Below are 19,537 nucleotides of genomic sequence, written 5' to 3'. Positions count from 1 at the left end.
GAAATCCAGATTTGAGTAGTTGAAAAAAATGATGTTTAACTGCCAAATCCACATTTTCACCCAGATTAAGGCTAAGCCTAAAAAGAATTTTCAACTGTGATTTGTCAAAGACTAGGTCTATATGTTTAGAGTTAACTTTCACACTATACTGCAGCTTTGTGGAATGTAGAAATTGTAGATACTAGACATCCATAAAGTATTACCCAATTCCTAAACTGAAAACACAAATGGAATCACGTAACAAACAGAGACCAAAATGGCAGCTTCCAGCTGGTGTAAGTGTGATTTATAAACTAGCATTCATTTTTTAGACACCTCAGCCATATTGAAAAAGAAAATTGCTTTGAATTAACTTGTTTCAAATGTGCACAAGTCATTGTACTTTACTAACCAGCTGTAGTTGGCCACAGCCACACTGTACACAAAGAGAGTTTTGCTAACAGTTCACTGTAAGCCTAAGCTCTACACTCAGCTCATGTCTGCACTCTATCAGCGCTCAGCTCCGACACACCCAGTACTTCCTAAACACAGCTTTGTGGTCAGCCCTACCTTCACATTAAGAGTCTTTGTCAGAATAAACCCAGAGAATAACTGCAGGAGAACAATACCCACAATAAACACGTAAAACACATTTCTCGCTACACTACCCCCCTGACCAAAAGTCTTTGAACCAAACTGGGGGCTGCCTCCTTCTCCTAGGGCTCGCTGGGGAGGGGGACCCCCTTGGCTGGGGAACCATCCATACGGACAGGTGATGGCAGGCAGATGAACACCAACTCCATGGCATCCACTCCATCTGTGCACCTGAGTGGACAGACCAAAGCAGGGCGTGTGACTGCTGTGGCGGTCTTTTTTATTAACAGCATAATGGTCATAGCAACGCACACACAGCTTTGTGTCCTCCTCCTGGGTGTGGCAGAACTACACAGCTCACAGCTCTGATGCTGCATGTTCCACGATGCACTGGGCCTCGAGTGGCTTCATTGTGACTGTCTAGGTCCATTTGGCACTTGTTGCTTCTCAAAAAGTCTAGGCCTAGAATGCACATCTTGGACGTTTACTATCCAGACTAAATGGCGCATCTTCATGCCTCTGACTGTCAGCGTCAGCCATCCCCTACCCAAGATTGGCGCTAGCACACTGGTCACAGTGCAGAGATGAAATGCTGTGCCTTCCAGCTTGGAACCGGCAGGTACCACTTCTGGCTGGGCCGCTGTAACTGTTGACCTGATGTCAATGGAAATATGGCAGAAGTCTGCTGTGGACATTCCCCTCACCATGTCCACTGTTTGGTCGCTGCCTGTCCTGTTCTTTTCATTCTTTCCTGCTGACTTCACCCCCAATGGACAAATCCTAGCCAGATGTCTCGTCTGGCGGCATGTCTTGCACCAGTGGCAGTCCCGTGCCATTTGTGGTATGGCTGTGGACATGGCCAGCGGACAAGCCCTAATCAGATGTCCCAGCTGGCTCCACATCCAGCACCAGCAGCGTTGCGCCACTGGGATGTCTGGCTGTGGTCAACCCTTGGATATGTTTCTGTCATCACCTCTGCCCACACCGGCAATGGTGACACACTTGACTCCACAGCTCTGCAGGAAGGCCTGCTAAATGCTGTTCATGGACACCGCCATCATTGTTTACAATTCCTCAAACATACTACAATATATTACATCAACACAGCTGCTGTTATTCATTTTCCTTAATGGTAAGGATGAGCCCAGGCGCTCAGAATGATCAGAAAGGTTGTTCATGGGTATATAAAGGCAAACCAGTATAAAAAGGAAAGATAACTTGCATAATATGGACGCTTATCAAAATGATCACAATATTCTATATCAATTATTGCCCCCAAGGCTAATTGAAACCTTAAAACAAGAGAGTCGGCTCTTATTTGTGAGCTGAGCCAAATGATCTGACTTACTGAAAATAGCCAGTATGGCCATCACTGACAGAACATACAACCACCTGGCAGCTTTGCCAGGCACAACCAGCTCGTCTCGAAAACAACTGAAATGGGTGGCAACTTTATGCACCTCCCCCAGATTTAACTGATGCCGGAACCAGAACAATAATAATGCAGCTTCAAGGAACTCGATACAAGCAACAGAGATTCTATTGCAGCACATAAAACTAAATTAATACATCTAAATATGCGCAGCACTGCAGTTTAATTCAGTACAGCTGTAGAAACGCAGTTCAGTGTTTATCACCCTAAAATCAGTAAAACTGAGCGATTCCTGCGCTGTTAGACCTGTTTCTACTACTTTAGTGCCGTATTCCTGTTGGTGATTGGCTCGTTAGAGTTTGGTAGCTGTTATGTGATTGGTTCGAGTCGCCAAGATTGACAGCCGCCTTCTTTGTCCCGCCCACCGCCAGAAGTGAAAGTGAAATGGGTTCACACAGAGCCGTGTTCCTCTCAGATGTGAAGATGGGATTAATAATTTGTCTTTTTCTGTTAGGAGTTCTGTTCATCTGTGACGGTGAGTAGTGATTTAAACACTCTTCATTTTCGCTTATATTTACTGTTGAGCTGCTTCAGTGAACAGTCTAATGTAGAATTCAGGCTAATCTAAGAAAGCAGACGATGCGTCTCCGCCTTCTGCTCTCCTCAAGACATGACCTTAAATGCCCTTTCTGAGACACAGTACTACAGTAACATTATATTAAATGCTATTTAATGCGCTCTCTGAGACACAGTTATACAGTTATTGCGCATAAAATGCCATTCGAGACGAAGAGAAACGCTCGGAGAAAAAACGGGTTTTAATTGCGAAACGCGTATTTTCAGCCGTTATAACCTGAAAGTGTAAGCAGTCATTAACGTGTCACGTTCAGTACATTTGGACTCAGCAGCTCAAAGACATGCATATTAAGGCTGGAGGACCAGGGTGTGTTTTATAATCCCAGTGCTTTTTTTATAATTTTAAAGACAATGAAAGTAAAGAAAGTAAAGTAGTTAATGCAGATTTTTCATTAAAAAGAAAAGGATGTGTTTTATGCATGTTTATGTCTATTTGCAGAAAACATAGGTAAAGAAAGAGAAGTGGTTAATGCAGATTTTGCATAAATTTTTTTTTCCAAGGGTGTGTTTCATACTCTCAACGTGTGTTTTTTGAAGAAAAAACAAAGTAAAGAGCAGGAAGTGGTTTGCAGATTTTGCTTGAAAACACATTGTAGGCCTACTTTGCCTTAACGGACAACACCCAAATTGGCAACTGCCCACACTATGTAATACAGCAGAAGTCATGATCATTTACATACACTCTCTGAGAAAAACTTTACCTGTCAGGGTGCAAATGCTGTCACTGGGGTGGTATGACTTCATTATCTTTAGTGAGGGAATAAACTGTACCAAATTCTGTTGCACCTATATTTTTAAGTTGCATTGACTCCATACATCCCGTATTGACTCTTTGTATTTTATATTACTTTTCTACTTATAAATCTTTTATTTTTCTGCTTATTTCTACCTGAAGTGTGTTTCTTAAACAGAGTGTGTTTTTTGTCCATTTGAAGAAAACAAAAGTAAAGACAGGGAAGAGACTTGTTTATGGCAAAAAACCTGCCTTGTAACCTGGCCAGATCAAATCGTGCCTTTATCAACAATTACAAGGAAGAAGTGGCGTCACAGTGCACATACCATGACAAACAGGCAGAGCTGGCAAAATGTACCAAATTATTCTCACCTATGAGGAACTTCATAGCGGAGTATCATTTTACCAAGCTCTCTGAAGAATGCTCAGACCACACCTAACCTCACTAGGCGTGCACAGGCGCACACTCTGAACTTTCACACTATACTGCAGCTTTGTGGAATGTAGAAATTGTAGATACCAGACATCCCAAGAGTCCGGAGAATAAAATATTACCCAATTCCTAAACCGAAAACACAAATGGAATCACATAACAAATAGAGACCAAAACGGCAGCTTCCAGCTGGTGTAAGTGTGATTTATAAACTAGCATTCATTTTTTAGACACCTCAGCCATATTGAAAAAAAAATTGCTTTGAAATAACTTTGTTTCAAATGTGCACAAGTCATTGTGCTTTACTAACCAGCTGTAGTTGGCCACAGCCACACTATACACAAAGAGAGTTTTGCTAACAGTTCACTGTAAGCCTAAGCTCTACACTCAGCTCATGTCTGCACTCTATCAGTGCTCAGCTCAGACTCACCCAGTACTTCTTCTTTGTCAGAATAAACCCAGAGAATAACTGCAGGAGAACAATACCCACAATAAACACTACAAACGCTACACTACCCCCCTGACCAAAAGTCTTTGAACCAAACTGGGGACTGCCTCCTTCTCCTAGGGCTCACTGGGGAGGGGGACCCCCTTGGCTGGGGAACAATCCATACGGACAGGTGATGGCAGGCAGATGAACATGAACTCTGTGGCGTCCACTCCATCAGTGCAAATGAGTGGACAGACAGAAGCGGGGTGTGCAACTGCTGTGGCGGTCTTTTTTATTAACAGCATAATGGTCATAGCAACGCACAAACAGCTCTGCATTTGACGGCTGCGGCGGTCTTTTTTATTTACCGCATACTGGTCAGCAACACACAAACAGCTCTGTGTCCTCCTCCTGGGTGCGGCAGAACTACATAGCTCACAGCTCTGACTACTAGTTTGTAAATCATTTCAGTTCATTCACTGTCCTCATCCTCCTTAATGAACACACTGATGTGACTGTGATAAACACAGCAATACAAGACAATCAGAGCAGGCAAAAATAAGCATTTGTGGTATTTATTTTAAAAACATTTATTTTCTTAAGTTCTACATCGTCCAGTGTTGAAGTGTTTTTAATTGTTCAGGGAGAACTTAAGTCTACCGCGCTGGTTCCGCAGTGTTTTCCACCATATACACTGCAAAAGTGAGCTGCTTTCAGTCGTTTCCCCCCGTAACAGCTTCTCTTCCTCAGCCCCTCAGACAGCACCTCTCCGCTACTGTAAAGTTAGTTCCTGAGTACAGAATCAAACCGATAAGTCATTAACAAATAAAAACGCTACTAAACAGTGAACAGTCAATACTTTAAACTAGGCTCTCTCTCGTTTTAAAGAGCCAGCGCGTTTATGCAGCTAACCCGCTAGCTAAGCTAACTAACGTTAGCTTCACCTAACGAGCTGTGAACGCAGCCTGTCAGGTCGCCTTAGACAAGCAAACTGCCAAAATTTTACCACAGGAACAATTTTAGACACCTACAAACACAAATATGTGAAATACTTTTGTTAAATACATTTGTAAACTCCTCGGTTGGCAGAAACGGCCGCTCCGTCCGCCATGTTTATCATACCGGTGTTACGGTAAATTCAGTTCCCCCCTCATTGCGCATGTCGAAATCATGACGTCTTTACTTGACGCTGCTCTGCAGGGCTTAGATAGGCTTAATTCGTTTGTGTTTGTACCTTTATTCCGTCCTGTTCCTCGCGGTAAGCGAATTATCACGTTGATTGTAAAATGGCTTGTAGTTAAACATATTTTAAAGTATAAAATGTGTTGTTAGCAGATGTTTTAATGCTCAAACACTACGTGGGTTATCTAGATAATGCTAGTTTTGGCTCCGTTTCCAGCTACTCCGAGTAACATAAACTAGATTTAAGGTGCCACTTCTGATTTAATTAACGTTACCGTACATGCAGACACATTCTGTAGTTCAGACTTAAGTGATTTTTAAGGTGTATTTATGTCCCATATCCTCATCAGTCTCGCTAAGTTGTGCGAATAGATTTGAAACATTTGTTGCTGAAATAAATAAACTGCATTACACAGCACCGTAATTAGTCTGTGTTATTATTGTTAGACTACATATCTCAGTGCACCTAGGAAGTTAATTTCTCTATAGTCCTTGAGGCTGAAGTCTTACTGTTATGGTACTAATGTGACTTGTCTTTACAGTAACTTTTATTCACATTATACCACCTTTAGAACTGAGAATGCAGGGGGAACATCTTTAACCAGAGCCTGAGAAAAGTGGTTTCCCCTTGTATATTACAGCTGGAGTGGATTTAAAGTGCAATAATGCTGCTGAAAATCTATATCTGTACAAGATCATTTCACTCAGTAAGCTTTAGTCATATTATACCATCTTTACACTGAGAATACAGGGGGAACATCTTTAACCAGAGCCCTGAGAGAGTGGTTTCCCCTTGTATATTACAGCTGGAGTGGATTTAAAGTACAATAATGATGCTGATAATCTATATCTGTACAAGATCATTTTACTCAGTAAATTTTAGTCAATCTGTACCATCTTTACACTGAGAATACAGGGGGAACATCTTTAACCAGATCCCTGAGAAAAGTGGTTTCCCCTTGTATATTACAGCTGGAGTTGATTTAAAGTGCAATAATGCTGCTGAAAATCTGTATCAGTACAAGATCATTTTATTCAGTAAGTTTTAATCATATTATACCATCTTTACACTGAGAATACAGGGGGAACATCTTTAACCAGACCACTTTTACACTGAGAATACAGGGGGAACATCTTTAACCAGAGCCTGAGAAAAGTGGTTCCCCCTTTTATATTACAACTGGAGTGGATTTAAAGTAGAGGAATGATGCTAATAATCTATTTATGTGCATGATCATTTCACTCAGTAACTTTTATTCATCTTATATAATCTTTAGAACTGAGAATACAGGGGGAACATCTTTAACCAGGGCCTGAGAAAAGTGGTTTCCCCTTGTATATTACAGCTGGAGTGGATTTAAAGCACAGCAGTGATGCTGATAATCTATATCTGTGCATGATCATTTCACTCAGTAGCTTTTATTCATATTATACAAACTTTACACAAGAACACAATTATTATGGTACTTTTATAACCGTTTGTAATATAAGGAAATTATAGGATTATCATAGTACCTTTATGCCCCGCTGTAGTGTAGGGAAAGGAAGCCATTTACCAGGAACACTGATCAAATCCCAGTTGTTTACTTCCATTAAACATGGTAACATAGTAACAGATAACATAGCTGTATCAAGAAACATTACAGTGTAGTATACCTGCATGTAGTAATCATTGAATTTGAGAAAAATGGTAAAACATATAATGTATCTCTTTTTTTCATTTAATTAACTACAGGTTAAATTTTTTGACCCATTGTACTGGGAGAACAGAAAAAGCAAAGAAAGCATTACAGTATATTAAACTGATCCTAATTGCCAGTTTTTACTGGAACTTCCTGTTTTTAGGGGCACTGGGTAAATCTGTTCTACTGTTTAGTCTCTGTATAAAACAATGTTTATGGAAGAAGTAGTTGGAGTAAAATAAAAATAAAAACAAATTAATATAATAGTGCATTAAATCTTTAATAGCTGTAATCGACTATCAAACTGAGAATGCTGTTCCATCTGTATTCTCAGTATAAAGTTGGTATAATATGAATAAAAGTTACTGAGTGAAATGATCATACACAGAAATAGATTATCAGCATCATTGTTGTACATTAAATTCACTCCAGCTGTAATATACAAGGGGAAACCACTTTTCTCAGGCTCTGGTTAAAGATGTTCCCCCTGTATTCTCAGTTCTAAAGATTATATAAGATGAATAAAAGTTACTGAGTGAAATGATCATGCAGATATAGATTATCAGCATCATTCCTCTACTTTAAATCCGCTCCAACTGTAATACACAAGGGGAAACCACTTTTCTCAGGCTCTGGTTAAAGATGTTCCCCCTGTATTCTCAGTGTAAAGGTGGTATAATATGAATAAAAGTTACTGGGTGAAATAATCATGCATTGAAATAGATTATCAGCATCACTGTTGTACATTAAATCCACTCCAGCTGTAATATACAAGGGGAAACCACTTTTCTCAGGCTCTGGTTAAAGATGTTCCCCCTGTATTCTCAGTTCTAAAGTTGGTATAATACAAATAAAAGTTACTGAGTGTATTGATTATGCACAGAAATAGATTATCAGCATCATTGTTGTACATTAAATCCACTCCAGCTGTAATATACAAGGGGAAACCACTTTTCTCAGGCTCTGGTTAAAGATGTTCCCCCTGTATTCTCAATTCTAAAGATTATAAAATATGAATAAAAGTTACTGTAAACACAAGTCACATTAGTACCATAACAGTAAGACTTCAGCCTCAAAGACTACAGGGAAACCAACTTCCTAGGTGCACTGGGATACGTAGTCTAACAATGATAACACAGACTAATTACTGTGCTGTGTAACTTAACGCAGTATATTTCTTTCAGCAACAAATGTTTCAAATCTATTTAACCTACAGAACTTAGCGAGACTGATGAGGATATGGGACATAAATGCACCTTAAAAATCACTTAAGTCTGAACAACAAAATGTGTCTGCATGTACGGTAATTAAATCAGAAACGGCGCAATAAATCTCACTTCTGTTACTCAGAGTAGTTGAAAACGGAGCCAAAGCTAGCATTAGCAAGATAACCCACGTAGTGTTTGAGCATTAAAACATCTGCTAACAACACATTTTATACTTTTAAAACGTGTTTAACTACAACTGAAGCATTATAGTATATTAAACTGATCCTAATTGCCAGTTTTTACTGGAACTTCCTGTTTTTAGGGGCACTGGGTAAATCTGTTCTACTGTTTAGTCTCTGTATAAAACAATGTTAATGGAAGAAGTAGTTGGAGTAAAATAAAAATAAAAACAAATTAATATAATAGTGCATTAAATCTTTAATAGCTGTAATCGACTATCAAACTGAGAATGCTGTTCCATTTGTATTCTCAGTATAAAGTTGGTATAATATGAATAAAAGTTACTGAGTGAAATGATCATACACAGAAATAGATTATCAGCATCATTGTTGTACATTAAATTCACTCCAGCTGTAATATACAAGGGGAAACCACTTTTCTCAGGCTCTGGTTAAAGATGTTCCCCCTGTATTCTCAGTTCTAAAGATTATATAAGATGAATAAAAGTTACTGAGTGAAATGATCATGCAGATATAGATTATCAGCATCATTCCTCTACTTTAAATCTTTAAATTCTCAGTGTAAAGGTGGTATAATATGAATAAAAGTTACTGGGTGAAATAATCATGCATTGAAATAGATTATCAGCATAACTGTTGTACATTAAATCCACTCCAGCTGTAATATACAAGGGGAAACCACTTTTCTCAGGCTCTGGTTAAAGATGTTCCTCCTGTATTCTCAATTCTAAAGATTATAAAATATGAATAAAAGTTACTGTAAACACAAGTCACATTAGTACCATAACAGTAAGACTTCAGCCTCAAAGACTACAGGGAAACCAACTTCCTAGGTGCACTGGGATACGTAGTCTAACAATGATAACACAGACTAATTACTGTGCTGTGTAACTTAATGCAGTATATTTCTTTCAGCAACAAATGTTTCAAATCTATTTAACCTACAGAACTTAGCGAGACTGATGAGGATATGGGACATAAATGCACCTTAAAAATCACTTAAGTCTGAACAACAAAATGTGTCTGCATGTACGGAAATTAAATCAGAAACGGCGCAATAAATCTCACTTCTGTTACTTGGAGTAGTTGAAAACGGAGCCAAAGCTAGCATTAGCAAGATAACCCACGTAGTGTTTGAGCATTAAAACATCTGCTAACAACACATTTTATACTTTTAAAACGTGTTTAACTACAAGTCCTTTTACAAACAACGTGATAATTCGCTTACCGTGAGGAACAGGATGAAATAACGGTACAAAAACAAACGAATTAAGCTTATCTAAGCCCCGCAGAGCAGCGTCGACTGAAGACGTCATGATTTCGACATGCGCAATGAGGGGTGAACAGGGGGAACTGAATTTACCATAACACCGGAACGATGGAACTCTAGGACGGTGAACAGTATTGTGCGATCGCCTTCACTGAGAAGGATACAACGCGATTCTGCCTTCAGATTTGGTCAAAATAAGGCACCTTAGAAGGGAGCTGTGGACAGCCTTTGTCTCGGGAGCGCGCAAATGCTGCCTAACTTAGACAGCTGCCTTCTGATTGGAACACATCATAAATGTAGAAACAGCATAATTATGATAATATAGTCTGCTCAGGGCCGCAGTCACATTACCACAGGCGTAATCAATCAAATGGGGACAGAATATTTATTATGCTGCATTTCTGAGGTGATGAAATTTGATTTGTTTTCTGTGAGCGCTGTTACTTTAGTATGGCCAATTAAAATCTGCCAAACTCTGTGTTATCAGAGAACTTGTGGGAGAATTACCACTCCGCAATGTCTTCCGGTTTTCTCAAACGCTAGAGGGCGCTCCCGAGCGAGTCCAAAATGAATGGGTTGATACGGGGCATTTGAGCAAAATCATAGTTTATAAATGGTTAAACATTTTTCATGTAAAAGAATTCGATCATTTCCTGAACACAGAACAGCGTAAAACATTTTAACACCGCTGTTTTATTTTTAAGAGCTTTTAAACTCGAGTTATAGGTGTTTAAAACGGCACCTCATGTTGGCCCATGACGTCAGTGAGCGTGAACAGCCAATGAGCTGCTCCGCTCGCCAATCAATCATCACGCTCTAGCACTAAAGCCCGCCTCCTGCTGCCCAAAACCTGTTTGTTGTAGAAAAAAGGAAATATACAGGTGAGATTTCTTTGCTTTTTTAGTGAAATACATCCTTCTACTTTCTAAAATTAAAGAAACGTTCCTGTTTTTGATAGAACGGGGGGAATAGGAAGTGGCCAGGCTCCTCATAAACCGGCTCTGGTGTTATTTTCTAAACCCTCCAATCACAGCTTAGTAATTGTTGCTATCCACAGTTACTTCAGTACGTTATCAGCGCCGTGACCAGCGTTAGGACGCCGAGGTGCTCAGAAGTATCTGAAGGGTTTTATGAGATTCAGTGTGGAAAAAGCGGGTACATTAGACTGTGTTTTGTCATATTAACTGTATGAGTTGCTGTCTTTCCCGTTAGCTGGGCTTTGGTACAGACAGCCTTTTATAACCTATGTTTAATGTTTAATTAAAGAGAGAGAGAGATAGAGAGTGGGGTGGGTTCAAATGAAATAAAATCAATTTGAAACTATTACTTGATTTACTGTATGTGGTCTCAGTGTGTATTACCAGCTGAAAATAAACGTACAAATAAATAGTTAAAAGGTTAATTAAACTTAAACAGGGTAACTGAGTCAAATCAGTTTATGGAACAGTAATAGCAGTTTATAGAAGAATGGGGGGATGGGGAAGGAAGAAATTAAAGGAAAAGGTGCATGACAGTTATGGATAGGTAAAAGGGAGCAAAAAAGAAACAAAAGGAGAGTGGCAGTTGGTGTAACACTCATATTTTAATATTTTATTCACTGTGAGATGTGAGTCACATTTCTGCAAAATGGACCTCACTGGAATTCTGATCCTAGTTACGGCGATTCCTGCTCTATTAGAACTGTTTCTACTCCAGCTTTAGTGCTGTATTCCTGTTGGTGATTGGCTCGTCAGAGTTTGGTAGCTGTTATGTGATTTGCTCGAGTCTCCAAGTGATCGACAGCCGCCTTCTTTGTCCCGCTCACCGCCAGAGTCTGAAGTGAAGTGAAAGCGAAATTGTTTCACACAGAACCGTATTCCTGTCAGATATGAAGATGGGATTAATAATTTTCCTTTTTCTATCAGGAGTTCTGTTCATCTGTGACGGTAAGCAGTATTTTTAAACACTGTTCATTTTCGATTATTTTTATTGTTGAGCTGCTTCAGTGAACAGTCTGAGTCTAATGTAAAATTCAGTCAGACTAAAATGAGGAAGCACACTATGCGTCTCCGCCTTCTGCTCTCCTCTAAAAATGACTTTAAATGCTCTTTCTGAGACACAGTAATACGGTAATTATGTATATAATGGCATTCGAGTTGACTATTCGAAGAGAAAACAAAGATTTTAAAGTGGTTTAATTGCGAGACTTGCATTTTCAGCCATTATAACCTGAAAGTAAAATGCAAGCAGTCATTAATGTGTCACATTCTATACATTTTGACTCAATAGCTAAAAGACGTGTATATTAAGGCTAGACGACGAGGGTGTGTTTTATAATCCAAGTGCTTATTTATCCCTTTCAAGAAAATGAAAGTAAAGAAAGCGACATGTTTTTCACTAAAAGGCAAAGGATGTGTTTTGTGCATGTTTATATCTATTGGGAAAAACAAAGGTAAAGAAAGAGAAGTGGTTAATGCAGATTTTGCATTGAATGAAAGCGTGTGTTTTATACTCTCAAAGTGTGTTTTTTGAAGAAAAGAAAAGTGAAGAGCGGGAAAGTGTCTTGCAGAGTTTGCTTAAAAAACATCATGCAGGCCTACACGGACAACAAGGACCCAAACTGTCGACTGCTCATCACATAATGTCATACAGTGGAAGTCATGATCATTTACATACACTCTCAGAAAAAAAACTGTACCTTTCAGGGTGCAAATGCCGTCGCTGGGGTGTAGGACTTCATTATCTTTAGTTAGGGAACATAATTGCATAAAATTCTTTTGCACCTATATTTTTTAAGTTGCATTGACTCCATACATCCCATACTGATTCTTGGCATTTTATATTATTTTTCTACTTAAAAATGTTGAGTCCCTCTGCACTGGGAATGTGAATGTAGTGTACATTTAAACAGTTGGACTTTAATGACCATATCATACCTCTGAGAGTACATTCACATTGTTTGCACTCTGAGGGACTAAAATTTACCTGGACAGTGCTCTTTTCTCTGGCAGTGTATAGAAATGAAAAAGTAAAAAATATTACTCATCTCACTGTGTTTGCTCTTTTTTCAGGGCTCCATGTGCTCGGCCCCTCTGGTCCACTGATTGTGGAACTGGGGGGCTCAGTGATGCTGCCCTGTTATGTTGAAGCCCCCATACCACTGGAAGAGCTGGAAGTGGAGTGGAAGAGAACAGACTCTGAAACTTTAGTACATTTATTCCAAGAGGGAGAGAGTAAACCAGATGCTCAGGATCCGGCTTACAGTGGAAGAGCCAGTTTCTTTACTGAGGAGGTCAAACATGGAAACTTCTCTCTCCTGCTCACAGATCTGGTCACTAACGATGCAGGAGTTTACAACTGTACCGTTTACAGGGAACAGGAAACTGGTCAAACATCAGTTGAAATTGGTAGGTGAGACTTACACACATACAGAGATCTGCAAAAGAATTTGACTGTAAAGTCATTAACAAGAAGTTTTTCATAGAGAGCAATATAAAAAAAAGAATTTCCAATGAATTCTTATGTGTCAGGAATTCCACATCCTGACTTCGCCCCCTCCTGTTTCCATTCCTGCCATGTCCCCACTCCACTTCACGTTTCTCAATACAAAGAATGCGAAGTTGTAACACAAGAATTTGAGTGACTTACATTACCACACAAAAAAACCCACAGACGCAGTTAACCAGGGTATGGTTTTGGCTGAGGATGGGCATTTCGAATTTGATATTCGAATCCTCAGTCTAATACTTAGCATTTTTTATTAATCCATTTCCATAAAAGACATTGTGCTTCATCACCAGTTTGGCAGCTTTGTGAATGCAGTTTGGCTCAGGAAAGTGAAGGAGCTAAAGACAAAGTGAGCAGGAAGAGTCAGTTAATAATGCATATTAGCATAATGTTAGCTAGCTGCTATATGTAACTAGTAAAGTTGCCCTGACTAGAATTAGCTTTTTCTTAGAAAAAGTACCTAGTTGTCTTTACATTACTGATGTACACCCCCAATTCCAAAATGTTGGGATGTAGTGTAAAATGTAAATAAAAGCAGAATGCAATTATTTGCAAATCTCATAGACCCATGTTTTTTTTCGCAATAGAAAATAGAACATATATCAGATGCTGAAAGTGAGACATTTTACCATGTTGTGAAAAACATTAACTCATTTTGAACTTAATGGCAGCAACGCATCTCAAAAAAGTCTGCGAAAAACTGTGTCTGAAAGTTGTGGAACAATTTCAGAAAAATGTTCTTCAACGTAAAATTGCAAACACTTCGGATATCCCACCATCTACAGTACATAATATCATCAAAAGATTCAGAGAATCTGGAGAAATCCCTGTACACAAAGAACAAGGCCAGTGGTCAATAATGGATGCTCATGATCTTCAGGCCCTCAGGCGGCACCGCATTACAAACAGGCTTGATTCTGTACTGAAAATCACTGCATGAGCTCAGGAACACTTCTAGAAATCATGGTCTGTGAACACAGTTCGCTGTGCAATCCACAAATGCAAGTTAAAGCTATATCATGCAAAGAAGAAGCCATATGTCAACACGATCCAGAAACGCCACCGTCTTCTCTGGGCCAAAGCTCATTTAAAATGGACTGAGGCAAAATGGAAAAGTGTGAACCATGGACGCCGTGTCCTGCGGACTCAAGAGGAGAGGGACCACCCAGCTTGTTATCAGCACACAGTTCAATAGCCTGCATCTCTGATGGTCTAGGGTTGCATTAGTGCCTATGGCGTGGCAGCTTACACATCCGGAAAGGCAATATCAGTGCTGAACAGTATATAGAGGTTTTAGAACAACATATGCTGCCATCTAGACAGCATCTCTTTCAGGGAAGGCCTTGCATATTTCAGCAAGACAATGCTAAACCACATACTGCAGCCATCCTAATAGCATGGCTTCATAGAGGAAGAGTCTGGGAGCTGAACTGACCTGCCTGCAGTCCAGATCTTTCACCAGTAGAAAACATTCGGGGCATCATGAAATGAAAAATCTGGCAAGGAAGACCCAGGACTGTTGAGCAGCTAGAATCCTACATCAGACAAGAATGGGACAACATTCGTCTCCCAGAACTCTAGCAATTCCTCCACCCCTCCCAGATGTTTACAGACTGTTGTTAAAAGAAGAGGGGAGGCTACACAATGGCAGCCCTGTCCCAACCTTTTTGAGATGTGTTGCTGCCATCAAGTTTTAAATGAGTTAATGTTTTTCACGACATGGTAAAATGTCTCACTTTCAACATCTGATATGTTTTCTATGTTCTATTGTGAATAAAACATTGGTCTGTGAGATTTGCAGATCACTGCATTCTGTTTTTATTTACATTTATTTACATTTTACCCAGTGTCCCAACTTTTTTGGAATTGGGGTTGTATATAATGTTTACCAAACAGATGAGTATTGAGAAGCGTTTTAAGAAGAGGCCGTACTAGGAGGAAGACAGATTGGCAGCACAAGTAGCCTAATGGGTGCAAATTCACAGTGTTTTATAAATAAATAAATAAATAAATAAATAAAAATGTAAAAATAATAATAATTCACTACATAAGTTCCAAAAAGGATAGGACAGTATATGACATGCAAATGAAAACAGAAAGCTTTGTAAGTGTATTTTGACCTGTACTAAAATGAAAGCGGTACAAAGGCAAGATATTACCAGAGTGAAGTTCGAAAACCAGGGTCTGTCATGGTACTGGGGGGGGGGTGCGGTATTATTGGGTACTGTTCACATTTGTGATAGCATGATTAATGCTGAACACATTTTGGAGCAACATATGCTGCCCTTTTGTACACCGTCTTTTTCAGGGACGTCCATGCTTATTTCAACATGACAACACCAAGAAACGTTCTGCTTGTGTTACAACAGCAGGCCTGCTTGTCTCCTATTCAAAACGTGGAGGACCTGTACAGCAGCTAAAGACCCATATAACTGTATAAGTGTTACATTCATTGTTGTTAAAAGGAAAGGTGATCTAACACAATGGTAAATATGCGCCTGCCCCAGCTTTTTTTAAATGTATTGCTGGCGTCATATTTGGAAATGAGCATATATTTACAGAAAAACAATTAAGTTCTTAAGGGAAAACATCAAATGTTTATTGAACTGTTTTCAGTTACGAATCAAACAGAATTTACTAATCACTGCTTTCTGTTTTTATTAGCACTTCACATTCTGTCCCAGCTATTTTGGAATTGAGTTTGTCCATAAAATATTTTTGTGTTAAATTATGTTGAAGTTTTTATACCATTAAATCAGAGTAGAGTATGAAAAAAGAGTAGAGTGTAGAATGAGCTGGAGCTTGTTGCTTATCTGTGATTTTCTGTGACACTATGAGCTATAGCTGCACTTTCCTGCTGCGCTGTGCTTCTCGTCTGGTGCACAGTAGTCCTTAGACAGCTGCAGTAGTCTTTTTGTTTTTTTCACTGGGTTAAACAGATTATCACAAACATAAGATGCAGGATCTACGCTGGTCTTTGGTCAAATTAGCTGAATCAATTTCAGTTGCTTCTTCTTTCAGAGTATTTGATTGTGACTGGAGGTCATGCTGTATCTGCGTATGCACGAGAAGACGTCACTCTGAGTTGCTCTGTAGACTCCCATATCCCACCTGAAGAGCTTGAAGATGTCTCATGGAAGAAAGTGGATCAAGACATTACAGTGCTGGTCTTCCAAGAGGGTGAGGTCCAGACAGATTTCACCCACGAGAGATTCAGAGACAGAGTCGAGTTCTTCGGCCCTGAAGAAATATTCAAAGGAAACTTCTCACTCAGAATAAAGACTCTACGAATGGAGGACAAAGGCTTGTATAGATGTGAAGTGCTCTCTGGGGAGATTTCAGCTCACACAACTGTGGAAATACAGCCTTTGGGTAAGTTAACATGTACATGGTGACATGACTGTCATTGCTCTGGTAAGCCATATAATTGCTGATAATTTTCTGTTTGAAAACTGTGCACTATATTCTTACACTATATGTTATGTACTTCTCTCTCTAGAGTCTGGATTTTATATATATATTTTTATCATGTCAAATCTGATGTTTTGCACTAAACAGAAATGACAACTTACCATGCCTTATGTCATTGAAGCAGTTAGCAGTTAGCATACACTAGCAAGGTAAAATTAGCATTCCTATGTAACTTCATAAAATTTTGACATCTTTAGATATGTAATGTAAAAAGAATACCAAAAATAAATGTTGCATAAACATGCAGTTGTTGAAGAAAAATCTAGCTGCCATTTGAAATTTCAAACTGCAGTGTCCTTTCTTGGCTCCTCCACTTCTGCTTTGTATGGCAGCCTGCAAACAGTGTTCCACATTTTATGATTTTTCAGTTAACAGTTCACTACAGCCCACACAGTAAAATTAGCTTGCACAATAGGGAAGAATTTAATTTTAGACACAGGATAATCTGAATTTGTTTTCAATGTTTAGGTCTCAAATCCAAAAATAAAATTATACTGATGATGATATGATGGCAGTAGTAGATGATTCACTCACATCCTCGGAAGACGCGTCCCTCACCAAGTTTTGACTGAGTTCTCTTTGAATACTCTTTTTTGACGTTTTCTTTGAATACTCTTGCAACTCGCTTGGAACATCAGATTCGCTCAGGAAAGGGACCTGGAGCATAAACAACGTTTCAAAATATTTTTTTATGTGCAATTACACATTTCCACCAGAGATCTGGTCTCCAAATTCCCAGAACGTACATAGTGTAGCTTCTAAAGTAAGTGGTAATAAGTCAATGCTAATTACACTAAATACAGTCCTGTTGATTGTGACTTACCAAAGTGAGAAGAAGATTTTAAAATAGAATTTAACGGCCAACATAGAGGCTTGCTAATATCAACAAAAATAGAATTGACATCTAGTTTGTTTACTGTGAATATTTAGATGAACACTATTTTCATATTTAATAACATGGTCACTGAAACTGCTCTGTTTTTTCCAATATCTTGGTTAAGTAACTCAAATCTTGTATGCATGCAGCGTTACCAGCGTTTTCCACTAGGAAGTACATTTTGTACTTGTTGTGAGGTAATGCTGATTTGTCCTGTAGCAGATCTAGATAAAACACATTTGAAGCTGGTAGCAGACATTCTTTATTTTCTGTGTTTCAGTGAGTCCTTCAGTAAATATTAAAATTTTCGACACCTAATTCTGAACATTATTTTAAAGGCCTGTTACCTGTTATCTGTTCAGCTGTTTTTTGTGTGTGTTTGTTTGTTTTTTTTTGTTTTTTAAAAAAAAACAAAAAAACAACAACTTCACACCTTCTTATGTAGGGTATGCTTTAAGGGTTGCACAGAGTAGTTCAAGGGGTTTTTAACTCTAGTCCGGGGAACCCACTGTCCAGCACAGTTTCAAGTATTCCTTGCTCTGGCACACATAAAGAAACTCATGAAGGGCATGATTATTGGCTGATCAGTTGGATCAGGTGTGCTAGAGCAGGGACGACCTAAACTGTTCAGTAAAACCAAGAAAAAAAAAACATGGATTGACTTACACACTACTAGGTGTTGTGGGTGTCTGTCGACTAGTTGTGGACGGTGCCTGAGTAGAGTAATTTTTTTTTCTTATTTTCCCTCTTAGCCTCTCTCCGTCAACTCCAGTGGACTGTTCTCACATGCGCCAACCTTTTATGTAGCAAAACTTGCTCTTTTGTATTTCCATGTGAAACCACATATTTCCTTTTGCATTTGTAGCTGTTGCGCTACACATGTTTGTCCCATTGAATTTGGATGTGTGATTTAGTGATAGCAGAAAAAAACAAAGCTTCCTAAAGCTTTAAACCAATTGACCTAATTGCTTCAAGAACATAATTTACTACTAATTTACTTGTTTGAGATTCTAGAAACACACAGGGAACATCAGCTATTCATATATATGTTAATGCATCCCAAGCTAAAAACGTTGATTGCAGGTATTGTAAATTAAGGGTAGCCTACAAGATTTTCAAATAAACAAACCTGAATTTGTCTACAATATAATGGCCTTTACAAGTAGCCCTTAATATGATCCCATTTTGATCATGATAAATGATCATTTTTGTATAAGAAAATAAATTGAGTGACAGAAGTATAGATGAAAAGTCTAAGTTGTAAAAACTGATTTGAGATCAGTAGTTACTGTATATTTGACACAGGTTCACTCTGCCCCCTGGGGCAGGGTGTAACAGTCTTGTCTACATCTGAGCCTGAAATCTGCTATTAACCCCAGGATTCTTTGAAGTCCAGAACACTCTTGTTGGTGTTTTCACTATGATAAATGACAACTAATCAGATACTTTTTTGAATGAGTTAACAACTAGTAAAAATTCGTCATGCAACCTAAAAATGGTGGGACAAAATTTTGATAGAGGAAAAAAACAACAAATATTGCTTTTCCTCATTGATCACACTTCATAAAACTCACTGAAACTCAGCTGATTAGCAAGCTGATTCAGGCGTGTGAATGCAGTGTCAAAAGATGGGAGTGTAGGGAAAACACAAATATACACCCATGATACACTTTACCAGACATGTTTTCATGATAAACTCATTTAATCACACATTTATGTCACATATGTTAAGAAAGAGTCTTTTCTCAGTGAAATTCTCTGAACAAGACAAAATAAATTACAAAGCTTATATTGAACTAAAATTATGCTGTTGTTTCAGCAAAATTCGCCATTTTAAATGATAAACATGCCATTCACATGAATCCTGTAGATTTGATGAGTTTTTTATTTTGGAAGCTGGGAGGTCTGCTACCAGCAGAGAATTATTAGAGAGAATCCCTTCTCTCATTTACATTTAGCAGATGCTCTTATCCAGATCGACTTA

The 19,537-nt window shown here is 38.8% G+C and overlaps 1 protein-coding gene across 1 annotated transcript; it reads left to right on the top strand.

Moving 5' to 3' along the window:
- Positions 1 to 2,384: 2,384 nt before the first annotated feature.
- LOC118800281 (butyrophilin-like protein 2) lies at positions 2,385 to 18,907 on the top strand. The gene is made up of 4 exons (XM_036560491.1): positions 2,385 to 2,480; positions 12,770 to 13,105; positions 16,227 to 16,577; positions 18,882 to 18,907. Exons 1-4 carry the CDS (start codon positions 2,390 to 2,392, stop codon positions 18,905 to 18,907), a joined length of 804 nt encoding a protein of 267 aa, XP_036416384.1. The 5' UTR covers positions 2,385 to 2,389.
- Positions 18,908 to 19,537: the final 630 nt, after the last annotated feature.

Source organism: Colossoma macropomum, unplaced genomic scaffold (assembly GCF_904425465.1).
Source record: "Colossoma macropomum unplaced genomic scaffold, Colossoma_macropomum, whole genome shotgun sequence".
Lineage (NCBI taxonomy): Eukaryota > Metazoa > Chordata > Actinopteri > Characiformes > Serrasalmidae > Colossoma > Colossoma macropomum.
Note: the sequence above shows the minus strand (reverse complement) of the source record. Positions and strands in the feature narration are given on the sequence as shown.

Excerpts from the sequence above, each read along its gene's own strand:
- LOC118800281 (XM_036560491.1), top strand. The coding sequence starts at position 2,390 with ATGGGTTCACACAGAGCCGTGTTCCTCTCAGATGTGAAGATGGGATTA. Across the intron at positions 2,481-12,769 it reads AGTTCTGTTCATCTGTGACG|GGCTCCATGTGCTCGGCCCC; the intron begins GTGAGTAGTGAT and ends CTCTTTTTTCAG. Across the intron at positions 13,106-16,226 it reads TCAAACATCAGTTGAAATTG|AGTATTTGATTGTGACTGGA; the intron begins GTAGGTGAGACT and ends TTCTTCTTTCAG.